Here is a 19,670-nt window from a genome sequence, read left to right on the forward strand (position 1 = left end):
TAATATAGTATATGGGTTGTATTAACGAGCACCGCATGGTGCTTGTTAACCACATTTTTTTACTTTTTTTTGACACAAATTTTGTCTTTTTTTGCAATTTATGTCATTTTTTCAACTTTGTAAGTACTATTTGAGATTTTTTTGACTTTTTATGACAATTTTTTTTTTGTCTTTTCTGCACTTAACAAGTACCGCTTGTTGCTGGTTAACATTCTCCATAGTATATTAACTGCGGATTTGCCATAAACGCACAAAAAATAGTTCCAAAGGGCCCTTTGAGGGGAGTCCAAATCTTCTGTCTCACTTTTCCTGCTCCACTCTATACTCTACCAATAAAAACTTGACACGTGTTCACCTAATTAATTAAATACTATCATTATTGACTTATTAATACTACCGTTATTAATTAATAGTAGTATTTAATTAATTAGGTGAACACGTGACAAGTTTTTATTGGTGGATTATAGAGTGGAGCAAAAAAAGTGGGACAGAAAATTTAGACTCGAGGGGACATTCCAACACCCTTGGCTTTGAGCCTGCTCCCTTTTTTTTTTTTTTGGGTTGGAAAATACGGCGCCGTTGAAAACACGAAATCCCGACAGGCATGTAAAAGCATATAGATTATTTATTATAGGGTCAGGAATTTGGTTGAACACTATTAAATTTAAGACGGCAAAAATATGCTTGAAACAATATGTACAACAGTTTTTGGCATTTTACAACCAATTGACAATTGCAATGCGAGTATTAACTCGGCAATACTCAATTAATGTCATTTCCCTCCATTGCTTCGATCGCCCCATCTAAACTAAAATTAATTTTACTTGCTGAATCTCTAACTACATTAATTACTCACTATAAAAGGCTAGACTGGATATCCCATTCCCCTCCTAAAGGTGTACATTTCTTCGAACCCCTGCCCATATATTGGTCCACGTGGCAATTCACTTATGCTTTTCTCTTAAAATATTACTAATATACTACTCTGAATTAATGAAATCTTTGCTCAATTAATAAAAGGAAGCTTCATAAAAAATAATAATAATACTAACAAAAGGAAGTTGTTTTTATCTTAGATTGTTTGATTTGAATTTTTTGCTTCGGTTGGTTGGGAAAAGAGAAGTGTTGCGTTCATAATGTTTTTATAAAATTTTTGACAAAAATTTTAAGTGATAAGTTGTTATTGATTATAATCTGAACTCACCATATATTCTGTTTCTCTCAACTAGTAATATTCAGTAACAATTGGTCAACTAAAATTTGTTGTGAAAATATTTTGGATATAATATTTAACGCTCATAAAATACTTAAATATAGCCAAAAATTTAGGTGAAAATGGTGGGATAGATAAAACGTTAAAAACAAATTAAAATGAAAAGGAAATTTTAATAAGGAAATTCAGTTAGAAATTTTAATTTAAAAATAAAATAAAAGGGGAAGCTGTACAGGCAGCTTCCAGGTGAGATTATCATCATTACTTTTTAAATTTCATATAAATGTTCTTTCAACTTCTATCTCCCAACCATGCAAGCCGTTGCCCCCACACAGCCAACACTAAATCATGGAAAACTTCAATTACAAAATTTTCACCCTCATTTCTTTGCATTTCCTTTTCTTCACATTCTTCAGCTTCAACCAGGCAGCCAATGCCTCACAGTTGCTCGACTTACCCCCACCACTACAAGGTAACAAATATTTGTCCTTGAACTGTTTGTTTCACTATATATTTTCTTTACAAAAACAAATTTGGTGTTTGATAGTTTATTTTATTTTTATTAAATTCTTTTGGTTTCTGTGTAGGTATTGCATGTGCAGTAATAGACTGTGTGCAAGGAACATGCAAGGGCTCTAGTTCATTTCTTGGTTTTGAGTGTGAGTGTTACCCTGGTTGGAAGGCAATACAGATTGGTCCTTTGACCTTCCCCGCTTGTGTTATTCCTAACTGTAAGTCTCTCTCTCTAATCTCTGTATCTCTCTCTGTTACAACACCAACACATGTAGATATGAAGTGGCTCTATGCATGTTTAATACACCTGTTTTTGTAATGCACATGTTTGGGTCTCTATCTATTTACAAATGCTAGGAAAATGTCCTGAAGATAGTGGAATTCATTAGATTTTTTCATTTTAATCTCTCTCAAATTAAATAAAAGAAAAAAAATTCATGCTTTTATTTTCAATTCCTTTTCAAGAATACTTTTAAAAGGAAAAAGTTTCTCTCCAAACTAGTTTGGAGAGAAACCCTTCAAACTTATCAAATATTTTTATATTGAGTGTGAAATTTGAAAATCTAACCGTTGGATTGCATGTTCTTATTATATTATTCATGTTTACAAGATTTCAAAAAAATCAAAAATCAATTGCTATGTCATTAAACAAATGTTAAAATTTCAAATTTTTGTAATCTAAAATTGTGTATAAAAAATAAGTTCATTGATCAAATAGTAAATAAAATCCGATTTGACCGAAATTTGATATGCATGTTAAGAATATAAAAAACATGAAATTCAACAGTTAGATTTGCAAAATTCACACCTAAAAAAAGATATATGATAAGTTTGAAGGGTTTCTCTCCAAACTAGTTTGGAGAGAAACTTTGTTCCTTTTCAAATCATTGATTTTATTAATTTTTAAGGAAGATTATTAACCTCTAGAAATTTGACCAACATGAAAAAAAAAAGGAGGGAAAAAGGAAAAAAAGAAGAAGAAGAAGAAGAAGAAGAAGAAGAAGAAAGTCTATAAAGTAGAATTATGCCCGAAAGTAGATAGGATGGCAACTGCTTGGGGTTGGGTTAGATCATAGGTGTCTTGTCTTCCCTTGGATTGTGGAAAATCCATAGCGATGCTAGAGCAAATTTCAGGGCGAGATGGGGTGGAAACATTTTGTCATTCTTAATGATGTGACTTTGACATTGTGGAATTGAAATAAAAGAGAGAAAATGGAGGGGCATGACGAAAGTGTTGAGATAGATTGAGAGAAACTGTTTTCATTTAAATACATTCAATTAATTACACGCTTATAGGCCGGGGTAAGGTCGAATAGGACTAGGAAAACTGCATGAGGCATAGCAGTGTAGGGCAAGTTGAGCCGGGCAAAACATTTTTGTCATACCTAACACCAAGGCCCTTCTATATCCTTACTCTCCCTTTACCTCAAAGTAACTTAAGCTTCCAACCCCTCTCAACCAATTCTACAATAAGTCTAAAAACACAATAATTTTCACTATTTATTTTTTCAATATTGTTGAAGTGAGAAATTGTGAATAATGTATTATAAAAGTGATATCAATAGTAGTCTTATGTGAAATGATATTATACTAATCAGTCTGTTACCTAAAATCTTTGTGAAAAAAGTTGTGAAATTTACTGGGTTTGTAGTAGTACAGTAATTCCCTCCACATTCCACAACCTATAATGTTGGAAAATATGGGTTTTGTACAATAATTACAAAGCAAGTTCTTGGTTTAGGTATAAAAGACAACAGAAAACTATTTTTTGTTCTTATTCTCAAAAAATAGTATTTTTTTTTTGTCTGTTTTTAAAATCAATTTCTAAAAAATGTTGTTCCAATCAGGCCCCTTCGACCTGAAATTTTCATGGTATTCTTCTCTGCTTTGTGTCATAAAATATGCAATTGCAACAAGATTGTGAAACATATATTTCTCATTACTGTATTAATCAATTTTTTATTTCTCATTACTAATATGTTTGGCAATTGTCAGAGACAACCAGGGGCAGAGGCATGTACATGGGAGGAGGGGCCACGGCCCCCTAAAATTTTGAAAATTTTCTTTATATATATATATATATATATATATATATATATATATATATATATAAATTTCAATGTTTTCAAAATTTAGCCTACAAAAATAAGAATTGGTCTCCCCAAATATTTGAATTAGTCCAATGATGTTCTTGAAAAAAAAATTGGTCTAATAGTTATAGAGACATAACTTTATTTTTCGCAAATTTTTTTTTTATTATAAAATGTGTTCTTTTATCTTATATAACTTATCAAATAAAAAAGCGTGTATATATATATATAAAAAAATTGTAAGTGTGTGTATGTGTGCGCGAGCGCGAGGGGGTTGTTTTGATAAATATATGAACAAAGTTCAGTTATTAAATTGGTAGTAGCCTAAGGCTACAACCTTACTCAATATTTTTTTATTGGAGGCGAATTTTGACAAATCCACTATTGGATTACAGTTTCTTTTTATATTCTTTTTGCTTGCAAAATTTCTAGAAAATTAAAGATCAATAGTTATGTCATTAATCAATTGTTTAAATTGCAAATTTTTGTAATTTAAAATTATGCATAAAATATAAGCTTATAGATTATATAGTAAATAATTTCCGATTAACATAAAATTTAACATGTGTATTAAGATCGTAAAGAACATGCAATCCAACGGTTGAATTTTCAAAATATGTAGTTATATTAATGATATTAAATAAGGTTGTAGCTTTAGGTTATAATAAATTTTATAGCTAAATTTTGTCCTAAATATATTAGTGCCGCAACTTGGTCCCCTCCAAACAAAAATTCCTGGCTCTGCCTCTGCAGGTTACCCTCTTGGATTGCTAGTTTAATTTATAGTTAATTATGTTTCTACTTCCTAGATAAAGGAATAACAACTTTTAAGATGAGAATTATTATTTAATTGATGCTAAGGTTACTATTTATAAGCTTACCATTATTCATTACAAGCTGATGCGCCAGATTTTAAACTCAATACAAAAAAGTACTTAAAAATATTACTTTGACATTGCTGACATTGCACCAATTATATTTATTTTTTTTGAGCACAAATAATTATAATTACTGTCAAGTCTATTTATAAGCTTTTTGTAGTAAAATTAATAATAGTTATAATATTTTCCTTGTTATTTTACTCTCTTTGTTTTGAGGGAAATGATAAGCCATAAAATTGGGTAAGCTCTCTTACCAAAAGCTTGAAGCAAAAAAATGAGAAACAATTTATGACTCAACCACTTTGATGTTGATATTGGGCCCCTTCATAACTTATGGTGTACATTAGGAAGTCAACAAACTATTTTTGGGTCCAACAATAAGTGAAAACAATTTCCTTCTTGCTATTTTTCAACATAAATGGTATGGGAAGGAAAAAAGATACATGTAGGGCTGGAAGATTATTAGTTTATTACTGCAATTTTAATTTTTTCATCTGCAATACAAAGACAGGAAAAATATTTAGTTGGATTATTGATGACATTTCAGGCTCAGTGAATTTCCAATGTCGGATAGGATCTCCAACATCCCCACCAGCAGCTCCAGTTTCACTCCTTGCAAATGATGGTACATTCACTAACCATAGCATATTTTCGATTCCAAAATGAAATGAATAGGGAAAAAAGAAGAGAGGCTTATAATCTGGGTTCATTATTTAAGAAAATTATGCCAACTAAACTAAGCAATTGTTACAACTTGAATCTATGTATGTGTGAATTTTGTTACAGCTTGTGCCTTTTGTAGACGACTAAATTTCTTAGTTCGAAATAAATCAAACAAGTAAAATAGTTTCACAAATACGAATTTGTATTGATAAATGTGTGGTACAATTCTCTGTAATTACAAAAGAGTGATCCTCTGATTCGATCTCCTTGAAAGATTTATTGATTGGAATTGTGGTAATGTGATTTTGATATTCTTCAATTTGGCTGAGGAATGGATCGAAGATCTTTGAAACGGAATTACAATGAATCTCTGGCTATGAGCTTGTTAGAAATTCTTTGTTCTTCGTGTTCTTCGTGTTCTTCGCGTTCTTCGTGTGTTCTTCGTGTTCTTCGTGTGTTCTTCGTGTTTGAAGGTTTGTGGTGGAAGTTCTTCGGTGCTTTGGAGGCTTGATTCCGTAGAGCTTCGTTGATTTATGGTTTGTTGAGGTTTCTGGAGGCTTTTGAGCTTGATTCCAGTAAACTTTGAGATTTAGGAATATGATTTGGATGATTCCTCTTCGATTGTTCTTCGTATTTGAAGGTTTGTGGTGGAAGTTCTTCGGGGCTTTGGAGGCTTGAATCCGTAGAGCTTCACCAATTTGTGGTTTGTTGAGGATTCTGGAGGCTTTTGAGCTTGATTCCAGTGGACTTTGAGATGCGGACGAGTAGTTTGGATGATTTTGCTTCGAATGTTGTCTCGTATTCGAGGTTGAAGTTCTGAAGTTCTTGGAGGCTTCGGGGTTTGATTCCGGCGAGCTTCGGATTTCGAACTTAAGATCTCCTCTTCCTTCTCTCTGTCTTGTACTGTTGTCCTCTCGTTGTCTCCTCCTAAATGTCTTAGGAAGGCTTCTATTTATAGGAGTTTAGGGGTAGGTGAGCGACACGTGGCGGAGTCGATTGGTGACACTTGTCACGGCTTGATTGGTCCGCTTATGTCATCGCTTACACGTGCCGGAAGTGCTTGTGTCACTTGCTTACACGTGCGAGGCTGCACGTGTCATCGCTTACACCTGGCCGAGTGCTTGTGTCACTTTGCTTACACGTGCGAGGGCCGCTGTGTCATCGCTTACACCTGGCGATGCGGTTTCATGCCTTTATTTCAATGACACTTGGCAAATTTCTATTGGTTTCGAATAGTGATGGCAAAACCTAACGACGCAATACGTGGCGCTTTGTAATTGGTTGTATTTTGTGGACTTGGTAGTATGATGTGTCAGCTTGTGATAGGTCGGGAATTTTCCCTCTCTACAAATGCCCCCTCGAGACTCGTTCATGCACACAGTTTTTAGAGTGTGGTGAATGAATGAGTCTTGAAAGAAAGTGGATTCCTTTTTATACTTGACTCTTCTAGTGAAATAGTCGAAGGTGGTGGAGCTTTTTAGCGGGATGAAGTAATTGCGAGAAGAGTAGACTCACCTATATGAAAGGTTTTGATGAGACTGAGAAGGGGTCTGCTCGTATTTGAATGTACTCGTGTGACCGAGCTTTCTGAGCAAAGGTTAAGTCAAAGTAATTTCAGAAGAGTATTTTTGGATCGTTGGTGGCGATCACAGTGTGTTGAAGATGGAGAAGAGGTGAGGATGTTGGCTGGGTACAGCATGCGTAGCTACGGAGCTAGCCTCTTATTTTTAAGGACTTCGGTGAAGTTATATCTGAAGGGTATACTTCGGGTCACAGAGAGAACATGTGGGAGTAGTGTGGTTGAATGTGCTTGCGTTATCGCATCACTCAGGTTAAGTTGAGGTTTCAGAAAAGTGTTTTGGGTTTGTTGATGTTGATGGTGAAGAAGATAGTGATGAAGCATAGTGGATGGGTGAGACATACGACACCATGGCCCCGACCCCGCATGTTCGGGGACTCCCTGCGGCGTAGATGCCTCTGGGAAGTACACCTTCGGATGTGGACCGGCCGCATGCCGAATGATGTCCGACAACAAGTCGTTGAATGTGCCTAAGCTGGACCATACTGACGGACATTAAGTTGAAGTAATTTCAGAAGTATATTTTCTGAAATTCTTCAAGCTGATCTTAAGTTGGAGTAATTCCAGAAAGTGTGTTTTGTGGTACCGGCAATGATGACCTTTGGACCCCATGATGGTGGAAACATAGGATGAGGCTTTGGTGACCATTCACCGACACCAAAGGCTAATTTCTGATGAGCTGGTACCTGGGAGGTCATCACAAGTGTTGGATGGGAGACAATTTGTAGGATACCCCAACACTTCTTACCATCTTCACTTGATGCAACTTTATTGGGAAAGCATAACAAATGAAAGATGGAGCTAACTTGTGATCCTGGTTTTAGAAACCAGCCAAGTTGCTGTTTGTTCTGAACCACCGCTTCTATTGGGAGACCAAACAGTTGAAGAGAGACTACGAAAGTCCTATTTTTAGGAACAGGTGTCTCTGCTGGACTTGGATTTCCTGGCCAACCAATTCCACGGAGGCATGGGAGGTCGATGCAGACCTTGTTATGAATAACTCTATGAACAAACGTGGTCATTATGTGAGGAAACAAAATTTGTTTGAATCCTAAAACAGTGATGATGTTGTGAGAAGGGTTACTACTGAACCATGAAGGGGTTGATTTCAAGCTTGATCATGAAGTGATCTTGGTTGCTCCGGTATTGAGAATGACGAGACCATAGTGAGCTAGCTGTGAGAAGGAGGATTTGAAAATTTGAAAGAAGCAAATCTTCATTTCATGACTCGGTGTATGTGTTTTTTTTTTCCTTGATGGATTTAACGGATCCGGCCCTCCTATTTATAGTGAAGAGATGAAGAATGGTAGGTTGAATGGATGAGACTTTTCGGTGGGAACGGTGGATGAGAATGGTAGACGCCGAATGGGAACGGCGGATGAGAATGGTAGGCGCCGAATGGGAACGTTAGGTTGAAGACCGGTAGACACCGACGAAAATAATAGGCTGAAGTAGTGACCCAATGTAATTTCAATTTTGAGACATACTTGTGAGAGTTCGTCTGCTTTTGAAAGGGGAGCCTTGATCAAGTCTGGAGGATAATTTTGAGGGAATCCAGACCAAATGGATGGGTCTCAAATTATGATCTTGAGAGCTTAAATTTTGGACACCGCTAGTACTTTGGAGAAGCGGATGTAGTTTTTGAATCCAAAACAAATACCTAGATTTCAAAATCAAAATCTTTGCGAAAACCTGATAGGACAAGTTTTGCTTGAACATCTTGATCTTTGGTCAAAGTTTACATCAAAGCCAATAGCTGTAGAATCACAGTATTTGAGCAATTTTGGATTCTCAAATGAATAAATAGACCCAAAAATTGGAAAGTACATGAAAAATTGAACAAGACAGGTCAATCTTAAAAATTTTGACTTTTGGTCAAAATTTATGCAAAAGTCAATTTTTTTAGAAACTGGACTGTTGTGCAATTTTCGAGTCTCGGTTGAAGAAACGGACCCCAAAATTGGAAAGTACGTGAAAAATTGAGTGGGACAGGTCCATTTTGAAAATTTTGACTTTTTTTTTTTTTTTGGTTAAAGTCTTAATTTGTCAAAGTTTTTTTTTTTTTTTTTTTTTTTTTTTTTTTTTTTTTTTTTTTTTTTTTTTTTTTTTTTTTTTTCAGGCGGTCCGGTCCGGTCCGGGTTTTCGGGTTGAACCGGGTCGGTATGATGATGTCATCCATGACGTCAGCGACCTGGGACGCGTGTCACGCGTGGCGCGTGCAAGCGCGTGAGAGCACACGGCGCGTGGGATCGCGTGGGATCATCTAGCGGCGCGTGGGAGCGCGTGCAACTGACGCTGGGCTTGCCGGACCTTCTGGCGGCGCGTGGAGGCGCGTGGCGCATCGTGGGGGCTTGAAATTTTCAAAGGTTGCGATTCTGAGGCCGTAGAAGACCGCTATATGGTCGGTTTTGTGAAATTGTGCATAGATTTGCTCGGTTTTGAATGAGAAACCCGCGGGTCACGCGAGAATTTGTGGCGGCGCGTGATGGCGCGTGGCCGGGTATACGGGCCGTAACTTTCGGAGTTTGGCGGATCGAAGGCCGTAGAAGACTCTGTGGTGTCGATTTGTGAAATAAGGTCTCGGATTTTCACCAACTTGGACGAGAAAGTCGTGGGTCTTTGTTGGACTTACGGCTTTCTTCTTCTCCGGGTCTTATTTTGTGGTGGCCGCCACGACAGGATGCGGGAATTACGGTGGCCTCCCCGACAGGATGAAGACATTATGGTGGGCGCACGACGGGGATGAAGACATTATGGTGGCTGCTCGACGGGATGAAGACATTATGGTGGTCAGCTCGACGAGGATGAAGACATTATGGTGGCCGCTCCGACGGGATGAAGACATTATGGTGGCTGCTCGACGGGAGATTTGAAAATTCGGAAGGGAAGCTTTGATTGTTGAACTTTGTTACTTCTCCTCCTTTTTTCTTGTCTGTTTATCCCAGAAATTTTCTATATAAAGCCCTACGGGCATGCATACATTTATTCAAAGTGTAATCTTCTGAATAAAAGTGTAGAAATTTTATTTTATTATTATTATTATTATTATTTTTTAAATTCATTTATTTATTTGTTATTATTATTAAAATTTTCACCTTTTTTTTTTTTTTTTTTTTTTTTTTTTTTTTTTTTTTTTTTTTTTCGGGGGAATCATGATGCTTTATTTCAAGGATTCGAAGATCGGGCAAGAACCAGCCTTCGGTCTTCTTCTCCGGCTTTTAAGATTTTTTTTTTTTTTTTTATCTTTTTCTTTTATCCTTTGTTTAGCCATGCAATGAGATTTTCTTCGACTTCGCTTTTTTTGTTGTTGCTTGTTTTTGTTTTGCGGCTCGGTTTCCTTGATCTTTGGGTTTTGATATCAAACTTCACGGCCGACGTTCTCATAGAAGTGTTTGCCTTCATTTGGTGACTTTGTATTTCATTGATAGCAACGTTGCAAGGACGTATGCCTTCATGTTGTTACATTCTTTTCTTGCATCAACAATCTTTTAGTGATATTCGTCTTTGCAACGACGTTTCCATAAGGATATTCAAGCTAGACAATAATGCTATCGCCCATAAAGCTACGTCAACACTTCATTTACAAAAGCTATGCCAACATTCATCTTTGCCATGAAGCTACGTCAACACTTTATTTGCACGAAGCCATGCCAACATTCATCTTTGCTATGAAGCTACGTCAACACTTCATTTGCACAAAAGCCATGCCAACATTCATCTTTGCTATGAAGCTACGTCAACACTTCATTTGCACAAAAGCCATGCCAACATTCATCTTTGCCATGAAGCTACGTCAACACTTCATTTGCATCGAAGGCTGGGCCAATAGTTCTATATTGAAGTCGTGCCGACATCCATTTTTGTCATGCGATCGTGTCAACACTCCATTTGCACGAAGCCATGCCAACATTTATTTTTGCCATGAAGCTACGTTAACACTTCATTTGCACAAAAGCCATGCCAACATTCATCTTTGCTATGAAGTCGTGTCAACACTCCATTTGCACGAAGCTATGCCAACATTCATCTTTGCCATGAAGCTACGTCAACACTTCATTTGCACGAAGCTATGCCAACATTTATCTTTGGCGTGAAGTCATGTCAACACTCCATTTGCACGAAGCTATGCCAACATTCATCTTTGCCATGAAGCTACGTCAACACTCCATTTGCACGAAGCTATGCCAACATTCATCTTTGCCATGAAGTCGTGTCAACACTCCATTTACGAAGCTATGCCAACATTCATCTTTGCCATGAAGCTACGTCAACACTTCATTTGCACGAAGCCGCACTAATATTGGCCTTTATAATGAAGCTTGAAGTTTCAAGAAGCTCCCATCAAGACTTTGAGGATGCAAAGAGATGCCAATAAAACCTTGAAGATGTGAGAAGAATGCCGCCATGATTTTGACATTGCACGAACATGCCCTTAGAGGAGAGATGATGCATCATCAACTTCGGATGTTGGAGGAAGGTGACATTGTCCGCATTTTAGAGACTTGATGTGAAACAACACCACTCGGAAAGGGAGATGATGTGGTTCGAATTTCGAGTTGTGAAGTGACACATCCTAGAAGATATACATTATAGCCTAGACTTGAAAGGTACAAAAAAGATGCCCCCGGGAGATAAGTGATGCAAAGTATACTTCGGAGACGTGAGAATATGTCCACAAAAGATGAGCAATGCCATGCGGACTCCATTCCTTGCAACAGGTGGAAGATTTTATTTTACTCCACAACCGAGAATCAAGTTATCATTATTTCAAGGAAAGCTACGTAACACCAATTCTTTGCAGCTATCACTTTCTACCACAATGATCTTTGAACATCATATAGTGAGCAATTGATTGATCTTAAGCGACGCCTTGCCAATCAAAGGGTTCTTGAAAGCATGTTGACGACCTTTGGACAAACTCTTCAAGCTAGACTGACAATCCTTCTTCTTTTTATGTGACTGAACTTAGTGAAAAGTACTAAGCTGCCTACGTACCCTGGAGAGGGATCAAGTCATTTACGTAGTTCAACCAAAATTTTTTTTTAATTTTTCTTTTGCTTTGTTTTTGATGATGATTTTTTTTTTCTTTTGTTTTGTTTTTTGATGATTTTTTTTTTGTTTTGTTTTTTTTCTTTTGCTTTGTTTTTTTTCTTTTGCTTTGTTTTTTTTCTTTTGCTTTGTTTTTTTTTTTTTTTTTTTTTTGTTTCTTTTTTGTTTTTTTTTTTACAAAAAGGGAGGGCTCACGTGTGTAATCCTTGCCCTACACCCCACGGCATTTCATGGGTACCAATTGTGCAATAGTGGGTATCATCTCTAATCGAACCCGAGACCTTGGCCTCAAGGGTGACATGGACATCCAACCACTACGCCACACTCACAAATGGTGACATAAAGTGGGATTAATTTCTCCTTATTGGTGCACTTTCAAAGGTAATGGAAAAACGTCATGTACTCTTGTAGTGCTGCAGTGGGTAGTTTAAGCTCTTACCGAGGAGCAATTCTTGATTTTCAAGCATAGAAGCGTTTGAGGAACTTCCCATTGATGGGGCCGATCCTTACACCCTCCTGATCAATCAATTTGTAAGCCTTATTGGTGTTTTCCCCCTGCCAGAGAGTTGGAAGTACATCACAAGCAATGGTCACATGGTTTGACCCGACAACTTCATCAAGGTCTAGATCAATCTTGTTTTCTTTGGCAAGCTTCATAATTTGTTCTTTGAAGACGAAGCATTTTTGAATTGGGTGGCCAATGATGCGATGATATTTGCAGTAGTTAGGGTCATCAACTTTCCCTATGTCTTCTGGTCGCTTGCATTCTGGTAATTCAACCAGCTGTAATTGCAATAGTTGTTCTAAGATGTTTGGCACATCTTCATTGGGGAACGGATATGATTTTTGCTCACGTTCCTTAAAGGTCAGACGACGTACTTCGTTCTTTTGCCATCCTTCAAGTTGTTTTTCATTTGTCTTTGCTCCTCTCCTTGGAACTTTAACTATGGTAGTGTTAACAGTTATTGGGTCTTTGAGATTGCCTTTTGCATTCCTGTCATTCACCTTTACTTCCTTTCTGCTTTCCTCAGGTATGGGAGGTTTCATATTTTCATGGCAAGAAATACTCAATTCCATGTCGTGCGCACGAGTTGCCAATTCTTCAAATGTTCGGGGTTTTACCCCTTGTAGGATGTACAGAAGTCCCCAATGCATGCCTTGGATGCACATTTCTACAGCAGATATTTCAGATAGTCTATCCTTACAATCTAAACTCAAAGAACGCCATCGACTGATGTAGTCAACAACGGGTTCATCTTTCCACTGCTTAGTATTGGTAAGCTCCATCATGCTTACCGCGCGGCGTGTGCTATAGAACCGGTTGAGGAACTCCCTTTCAAGTTGTTCCCAACTATCGATTGACTCGGGTTCTAAGTCTGTATACCAATCAAAGGCATTCCCTTTTAGTGAACGAACGAACTGCTTTACAAAGAGGCCTCCTTGAGCCCCTGCGTTCTCGCAAGTTTCTACAAAGTGAGCAATGTGTTGCTTAGGGTTTCCCTTGCCATCGAATTGCAAGAACTTGGGGGGTTGATACCCATTTGGCATTCTCATATTGTCAATGTGCTTCGTATAAGGTTTTGAATACATGAGAGAATGTGTGGAAGAACCTCCATATTGTGCTCGTATGGTATTTGTTATCATGTCCTGCAGTTGTTGGACAGATATCGAGGCCATTGAGGTGGATTGTTCTTGTCGGGGAGTGTTTTCAATTTCTTTCCCTTCATCATCCTTTGCAGATGCGAATTTATGACCATGGCTTGATTCACCAAGATCTTGTACTTCGAGTTTGTTCATTAAAGTTGCAATTTGGAGGTCCTTATCTTCAAGTGCTTTTGTGAGAAGGACAACCCTTTGTTCCATTTCAGCCATCTTTTCTTCCATGGTAGAGGTGTTAGTCATCATGATCGACCTGACTTCCACGGATGATGGAGAAGGAAGTGAATTGAAGTGAGCACGTGAAATCTCATCTTTTGGGTTCCCTTTGATGAGAGAGAAATCGTGCGACCAGCTTCTTGTGGAGGAAGAAGGGGATTTGCCCCCATACTTGAGGTGTTCCAAGATGGAGATGTCCTTGTTGATGACCTTGTTTCTTTTAAGAGGGTCTAAGGAGATGATTGTCTGGACCTTGGCTTCCTTGGTTGATTGAGATTGAAGCTTATTGTGAGCTTTAGGTTGGCTACAATTGATTGCTCCAATGTGACTGTTGGTGGTAGCCGTACCAAGTTTAATTGGAGTAGCTATTGTTGAAGCTTGAATGTTCTTGCTAGAGGCCATTGAAGTTGGTAGCAAGATGATGAAGATTTTTTTCTTTGAAGGAGAATGAGATGAGAGGCAGAGAGGTCCCCCAAGTCGTGCCGAATTTGTAGACGACTAAATTTCTTAGTTCGAAATAAATCAAACAAGTAAAATAGTTTCACAAATACGAATTTGTATTGATAAATGTGTGGTACAATTCTGTAATTACAAAAGAGTGATCCTCTGATTCGATCTCCTTGAAAGATTTATTGATTGGAATTGTGGTAATGTGATTTTGATATTCTTCAATTTGGCTGAGGAATGGATCGAAGATCTTTGAAACGGAATTACAATGAATCTCTGGCTATGAGCTTGTTAGAAATTCTTTGTTCTTCGTGTTCTTCGTGTTCTTCGCGTTCTTCGTGTGTTCTTCGTGTTCTTCGTGTGTTCTTCGTGTTTGAAGGTTTGTGGTGGAAGTTCTTCGGTGCTTTGGAGGCTTGATTCCGTAGAGCTTCGTTGATTTATGGTTTGTTGAGGTTTCTGGAGGCTTTTGAGCTTGATTCCAGTAAACTTTGAGATTTAGGAATATGATTTGGATGATTCCTCTTCGATTGTTCTTCGTATTTGAAGGTTTGTGGTGGAAGTTCTTCGGGGCTTTGGAGGCTTGAATCCGTAGAGCTTCACCAATTTGTGGTTTGTTGAGGATTCTGGAGGCTTTTGAGCTTGATTCCAGTGGACTTTGAGATCTGGACGAGTAGTTTGGATGATTTTGCTTCGAATGTTGTCTGTATTCGAGGTTGAAGTTCTTGAAGTTCTTGGAGGCTTCAGGGTTTGATTCCGGCAGAGCTTCTGGATTTCTGAACTTAAGATCTCCTCTTCCTTCTCTCTGTCTTGTCTGTTGTCCTCTGTTGTCTCCTCCTAAATGTCTTAGGAAGGCTTCTATTTATAGGAGTTTAGGGGTAGGTGAGCGACACGTGGCGGAGTCTGATTGGTGACACTTGTCACAGCTTGATTGGTCCGCTTATGTCATCGCTTACACGTGCTGAGTGCTTGTGTCACTGCTTACACGTGCGAGGCTGCCTGTGTCATCGCTTACACCTGCTGAGTGCTTGTGTCACTGCTTACACGTGCGAGGCTGCCTGTGTCATCGCTTACACCTGCTGATGCAGTTTCATGCCTTTATTTCAATGACACTTGGCAAATTTCTATTGGTTTCTGAATAGTGATGGCAAAACCTAACAGCAATACGTGGCGCTTTGTAATTGGTTGTATTTTGTGGACTTGGTAGTATGATGTGTCAGCTTGTGATAGGTCGGGAATTTTCCCTCTCTACACCTTTGTTTGGTGCGGGGATGGAACATGTGTGACCAATGGAACAGGATACAAATGCCAGTGCAGTGACGGTTCAACAAATTTGATGGACTTGCCAACCTTAGCTTGTTTTAAGGAATGTAAGTAGATCATTATAACTACGAGAATAAGCTTGAATAATTTATGTTTCCATTTAATTTGAAAAAAAAAAAGAGCATGTTTAGCTCCTTTAACTAGCACCTATTAATAATAAAAATAAGGTTCAAATATATTTATCTTATATAAGTCTCTTTTCGTCAAATACGATATTTGGGGTTCGATCATTGGTTACATTAGAAACCAATTGGTGTTTTAATTTAATGATAAAAAGCAATTATCAGAAGCGAACACCATAGGTTAAAAACTCTCTAAAAAAAAAAAAAAAACTAGTATCGACTAATAATAAAAATAAGGTTTAAATATATTCATTTTCTTCCTTTCAAGTTTCAACAAAAAGATTGAGAATTTTGTTGTGCATAATTGGTCATCGCAAATCCTTTTTTTTTTTTGTTGAGAATATCCTTCTTGATAGGTTACTTGGGAGGAGATTGCAGGAATCTTCAGTTAGGCTCAATTCAATCATCACCACCACCACCACCACCACCGAGTCCATCTAGTTCTTCAAGAAATGGTATGTCACTGCAACCACCACCGCCTAGCACATCTAGTTCTTCAAGAAATGGTATATCAAATGGAGGTAACTTTTTTTTTTGAAACATCAAATGGAGGTAACTTTATGCAACATAATTGGAAGTGCTTAATGTTGCCTTACGGCCCTTACCTTAAATAAAAGAAGGTTTCATTTTTGTTTTCTAATTGTACACAGTGCCTTTCTCTATCTATATGGTAATAAAAAAATTCAAAAATAATGGGCAGTCCACAAATGATCAAATTTGGGCCTATGAGCTCTAGCCCCTTCTCTCCTGATGTGATTTGATTGGATTTTCTGTCTCTTTTTGGGTTGGAGTTTCTGAATTCTGCCTCAAAAGATTACTCATAATTACTTGAACCTGTTACTGGGCACTGGGCAGGGCTTGTTTCTGGGCTGCACTTCTGCTCGTGGTCCACTGCCACTCCATGACAAGAAGTAATAATAAAAAAAGGACAAGAAGGAACAAGAACTAGATAATGGAAAAAAAAAAAAAAAAGAAGAAGAAGAAGACAAAACCGAAATTTTTGTTTGATTTTGTTTTTGTTTTTTTAGAAACAACCAAAATTTAGTTGATAACTAAAATTGTAGAAGGATGGCATTGTGCTAAGGCTAGGCCACTAGCAGATTGTCATTTTTTCCGCTTTGAAAATTGGTCCTCTTGTTGTAGTTTTTGCACAATAAGACTTTTTGGCTGTAAGAGCATTCACATTAGTTTTCTTAAAATTCTCTCCATATTTTACTATAAGAACCTATTTTTCTTATTTTAGCTAACTACTTTACAAAACACCCATGTCAACTCTCTATTCTATATTTTTTTTATTAAAATATTGTTTAATTATTTATATTATTTCTCTCACTTTTTAAAATCTCACTTTTCTTTATTCTAGTTAAGGGTGTACATGGGTCTGGTTGGAGAGTTTCAACCCAACCTTTTCAAGTTGGGTTGAGAAATTCACTCGTGGATTGGGTAAGTGGGTTGGACATGCATGTTTTATGCATCCTAAAAAATTAGGCGTTCATCAATTATTTAAACACTTTTTTCAATAAATTAATATAGTTCATATAATATGATTAAATTATATTCCAAACTCTCAAGTTTATCAAAACTAAATTTCAAAATATCAAAATCAATCAAATTAGAAAATTAAAATAAAGGTAATAAAATAAGCTTATATATATGGTGGGTTGGGTGAGTTGAAAATATTATCAACCTAAACTTGACTAGACTCAATTAAGGCTTGAAATAAAATTTCAAACCAAACCACCCACAAAAACCAACTTGAGGCGTTGGATTGGGTTAGTTTTGATGGGTTGGTGGGTTTGATGCACACTTTTAATTTTAATTGCCAAAACACAAAATAATAAAATAAGGGTTTGGGGAATGAAATGGGTAAGGAGCCCAATTTAGGTCTTTTTTTGGACTACTGTACTTAAATTGGGGTCTTACCCTACTTTAGGGTGTGTTCGTTTGAGCTGAAAATAGAGAGGATGAAAAATAGAAAGAGGAAAATAGGGTGGAAAATGATATTTTCCACTGTTCGGTTGTGAAAGGAAAATAGGAAGGAGAGAAAATCCGGGAGAAAGTTTTCTCTCCCGGGCTCACATTTTTTTTCCTCCCAAATCGGGAGGAAAATCTGGGGAGAAGAGTGTTATAGTAGCACTTTACAAAAATTCCCTTTTCGCACCTACCCTCATTCATGACCTATGACCCTCTCACCTACCCCACCTGAAGACGTTTGCCCTCAAACATCCTTATCACTTTCCTCTTCTCATCTCCCTTCACCAACGGGTCCATGTTCTCTTCTCTCTCTTTTTTTTTTTTTTTTTTTTTAATGTGACCTGATCTATTTTTTTTCAACGTGACCTGATTTTGTAACCACCTTTTCGCCAGTTACAAAATCCTTTGCCCAATTAAATTTATATGTACACTATTATAATTTTTACAATATAATAATAAAAATAAAAACAAAAATTTATATATATGATGTGGTAAATTTTATATTATTTAATAAGTATAAATAAATCTATTTCTTACCTATTATGTAACAAGGGTATAATAGTTAATTTATATAAATTACATTTTCCATCATTTCATTTTTCTCTTCAACCAAACAAAAGAGTTTTCCACCCGCCCACTTTTCCACCCTTCCAACCAAACACACAAGAGGGAAAACTAAATATTTCCATCCTCCCACTTTTCTATCCTTCCACAATTTTTCATTTTCTCACTTTTCCACTTCTCTAACCGTGGGAGCCCAATGTGATTGCTCTAAATACTGGTTTCTTTTTCTCAAATTCAATTCATACTTATTAATTTATTATTGATAAAAGTTAAATTTACTATATAGAAATAAGTATATATAATAAAAATAAAAGATCAATCTAAGACCTGACTGTTGTTTTGAGTTCCACCAATTGGCTGCTTTTTTAGAGGGGTTATTTTTCTAAGTTGATGTTTTTTTTTGGGTGAAATTGAGATTGCATGGAGATTATCGAGAATAGAATTATTTCTTTATGTTATTCTGTTGAGCTAAGTAGGCTCTAAAAAGTACTTCAATAGTTTATTATATGTAATTTTAATTTTTAGTCATTGGACAGTAGGATTTGGGTTAAAAGAGCTATTTCCTAATTTTTTTTTTTTTAAAATTTTTTTTAAGAAGAAGCTATTTCCTAAACTTGGTATCGAGTCTATTGACAACCACGTTCCCTGATTTTGTTTTTTCTGAAATGGATTTTCCTTCTAATATACCTAATTCTGTGAACTTACCTGTTTATTCTTCTTCCCATTTTATATTTATATTTATTAATATGCTTAGCTAATTCATTATGTACATGTGCAGGATTTGGCGAAGTACCAAATTGCTCAAGGAGTTACTACGCACTAACCGCAATAATGTTAGCAGCAATCTTTCTAACTTGGGTGTAAAGCTGGGTGCAAAGGAGATCAAGACGATGAACACAATGATGACATTGATAAATATAGTTTGATTAACACTCTTTTTTTGCCAAAAATCATAAGATGTTTGTTATCAAATTGCATATTTGGGGGTAAAATTTGTGTTTAAATTCCTATTTGTAATGCACCCAAGTTAGAAAATGATCAATTTTAGTTTCTCCATAAATTTGGTCCACAAGTTTGAGTTTCTCTTTTGCTCAAAATCATCAAGGAAAAGAGGCCTGAAAAAAATGTTGCAGACAATCTACCTTGTTAAGCATTGCTAACAAAGATGGTATGAGGATGTTGGAAATTAGGCCATTTATCTTCTGATTGGCTAAGATGTGTTTAAAGCTCCCCAATTTCGTGCTTTTCACTGAGTTCACATTGGGACTACAAATTTTTTATTTTTTTTGCTAAGGAAAAGTACTTACTTTAAGTTTACACTGCCAAACTTAGTTGGAGTTTGGCATGTAGTACAAACCTAACTATTGAACTGACAAGATA

General features: G+C 36.7%; 1 protein-coding gene across 1 annotated transcript; it reads left to right on the forward strand.

Moving 5' to 3' along the window:
- Positions 1-1,550: 1,550 nt before the first annotated feature.
- On the forward strand, positions 1,551-19,235 carry LOC142634954 (uncharacterized). Its single transcript, XM_075809182.1, has 6 exons — positions 1,551-1,685; positions 1,801-1,944; positions 5,245-5,322; positions 15,528-15,677; positions 16,109-16,273; positions 19,069-19,235. Exons 1-6 carry the CDS (start codon positions 1,562-1,564, stop codon positions 19,152-19,154), a joined length of 747 nt encoding a protein of 248 aa, XP_075665297.1. The 5' UTR covers positions 1,551-1,561; the 3' UTR covers positions 19,155-19,235.
- The last annotated feature ends 435 nt before the right edge of the window (positions 19,236-19,670 follow it).

The sequence above is a fragment of the Castanea sativa genome, chromosome 5, assembly GCF_040712315.1.
Source record: "Castanea sativa cultivar Marrone di Chiusa Pesio chromosome 5, ASM4071231v1".
Taxonomy (NCBI): Eukaryota; Viridiplantae; Streptophyta; class Magnoliopsida; order Fagales; family Fagaceae; genus Castanea; species Castanea sativa.

What these genes read in the sequence shown, in the direction of transcription:
- LOC142634954 (XM_075809182.1), top strand. Translation starts at nt 1,562, where the DNA reads ATGGAAAACTTCAATTACAAAATTTTCACCCTCATTTCTTTGCATTTC. An exon ending in CGCTTGTGTTATTCCTAACT is followed by an intron (nt 1,945 to 5,244) that starts GTAAGTCTCTCT and finishes ATGACATTTCAG; the next exon opens with GCTCAGTGAATTTCCAATGT. An exon ending in TTCACTCCTTGCAAATGATG is followed by an intron (nt 5,323 to 15,527) that starts GTACATTCACTA and finishes ATGATGTGTCAG; the next exon opens with CTTGTGATAGGTCGGGAATT.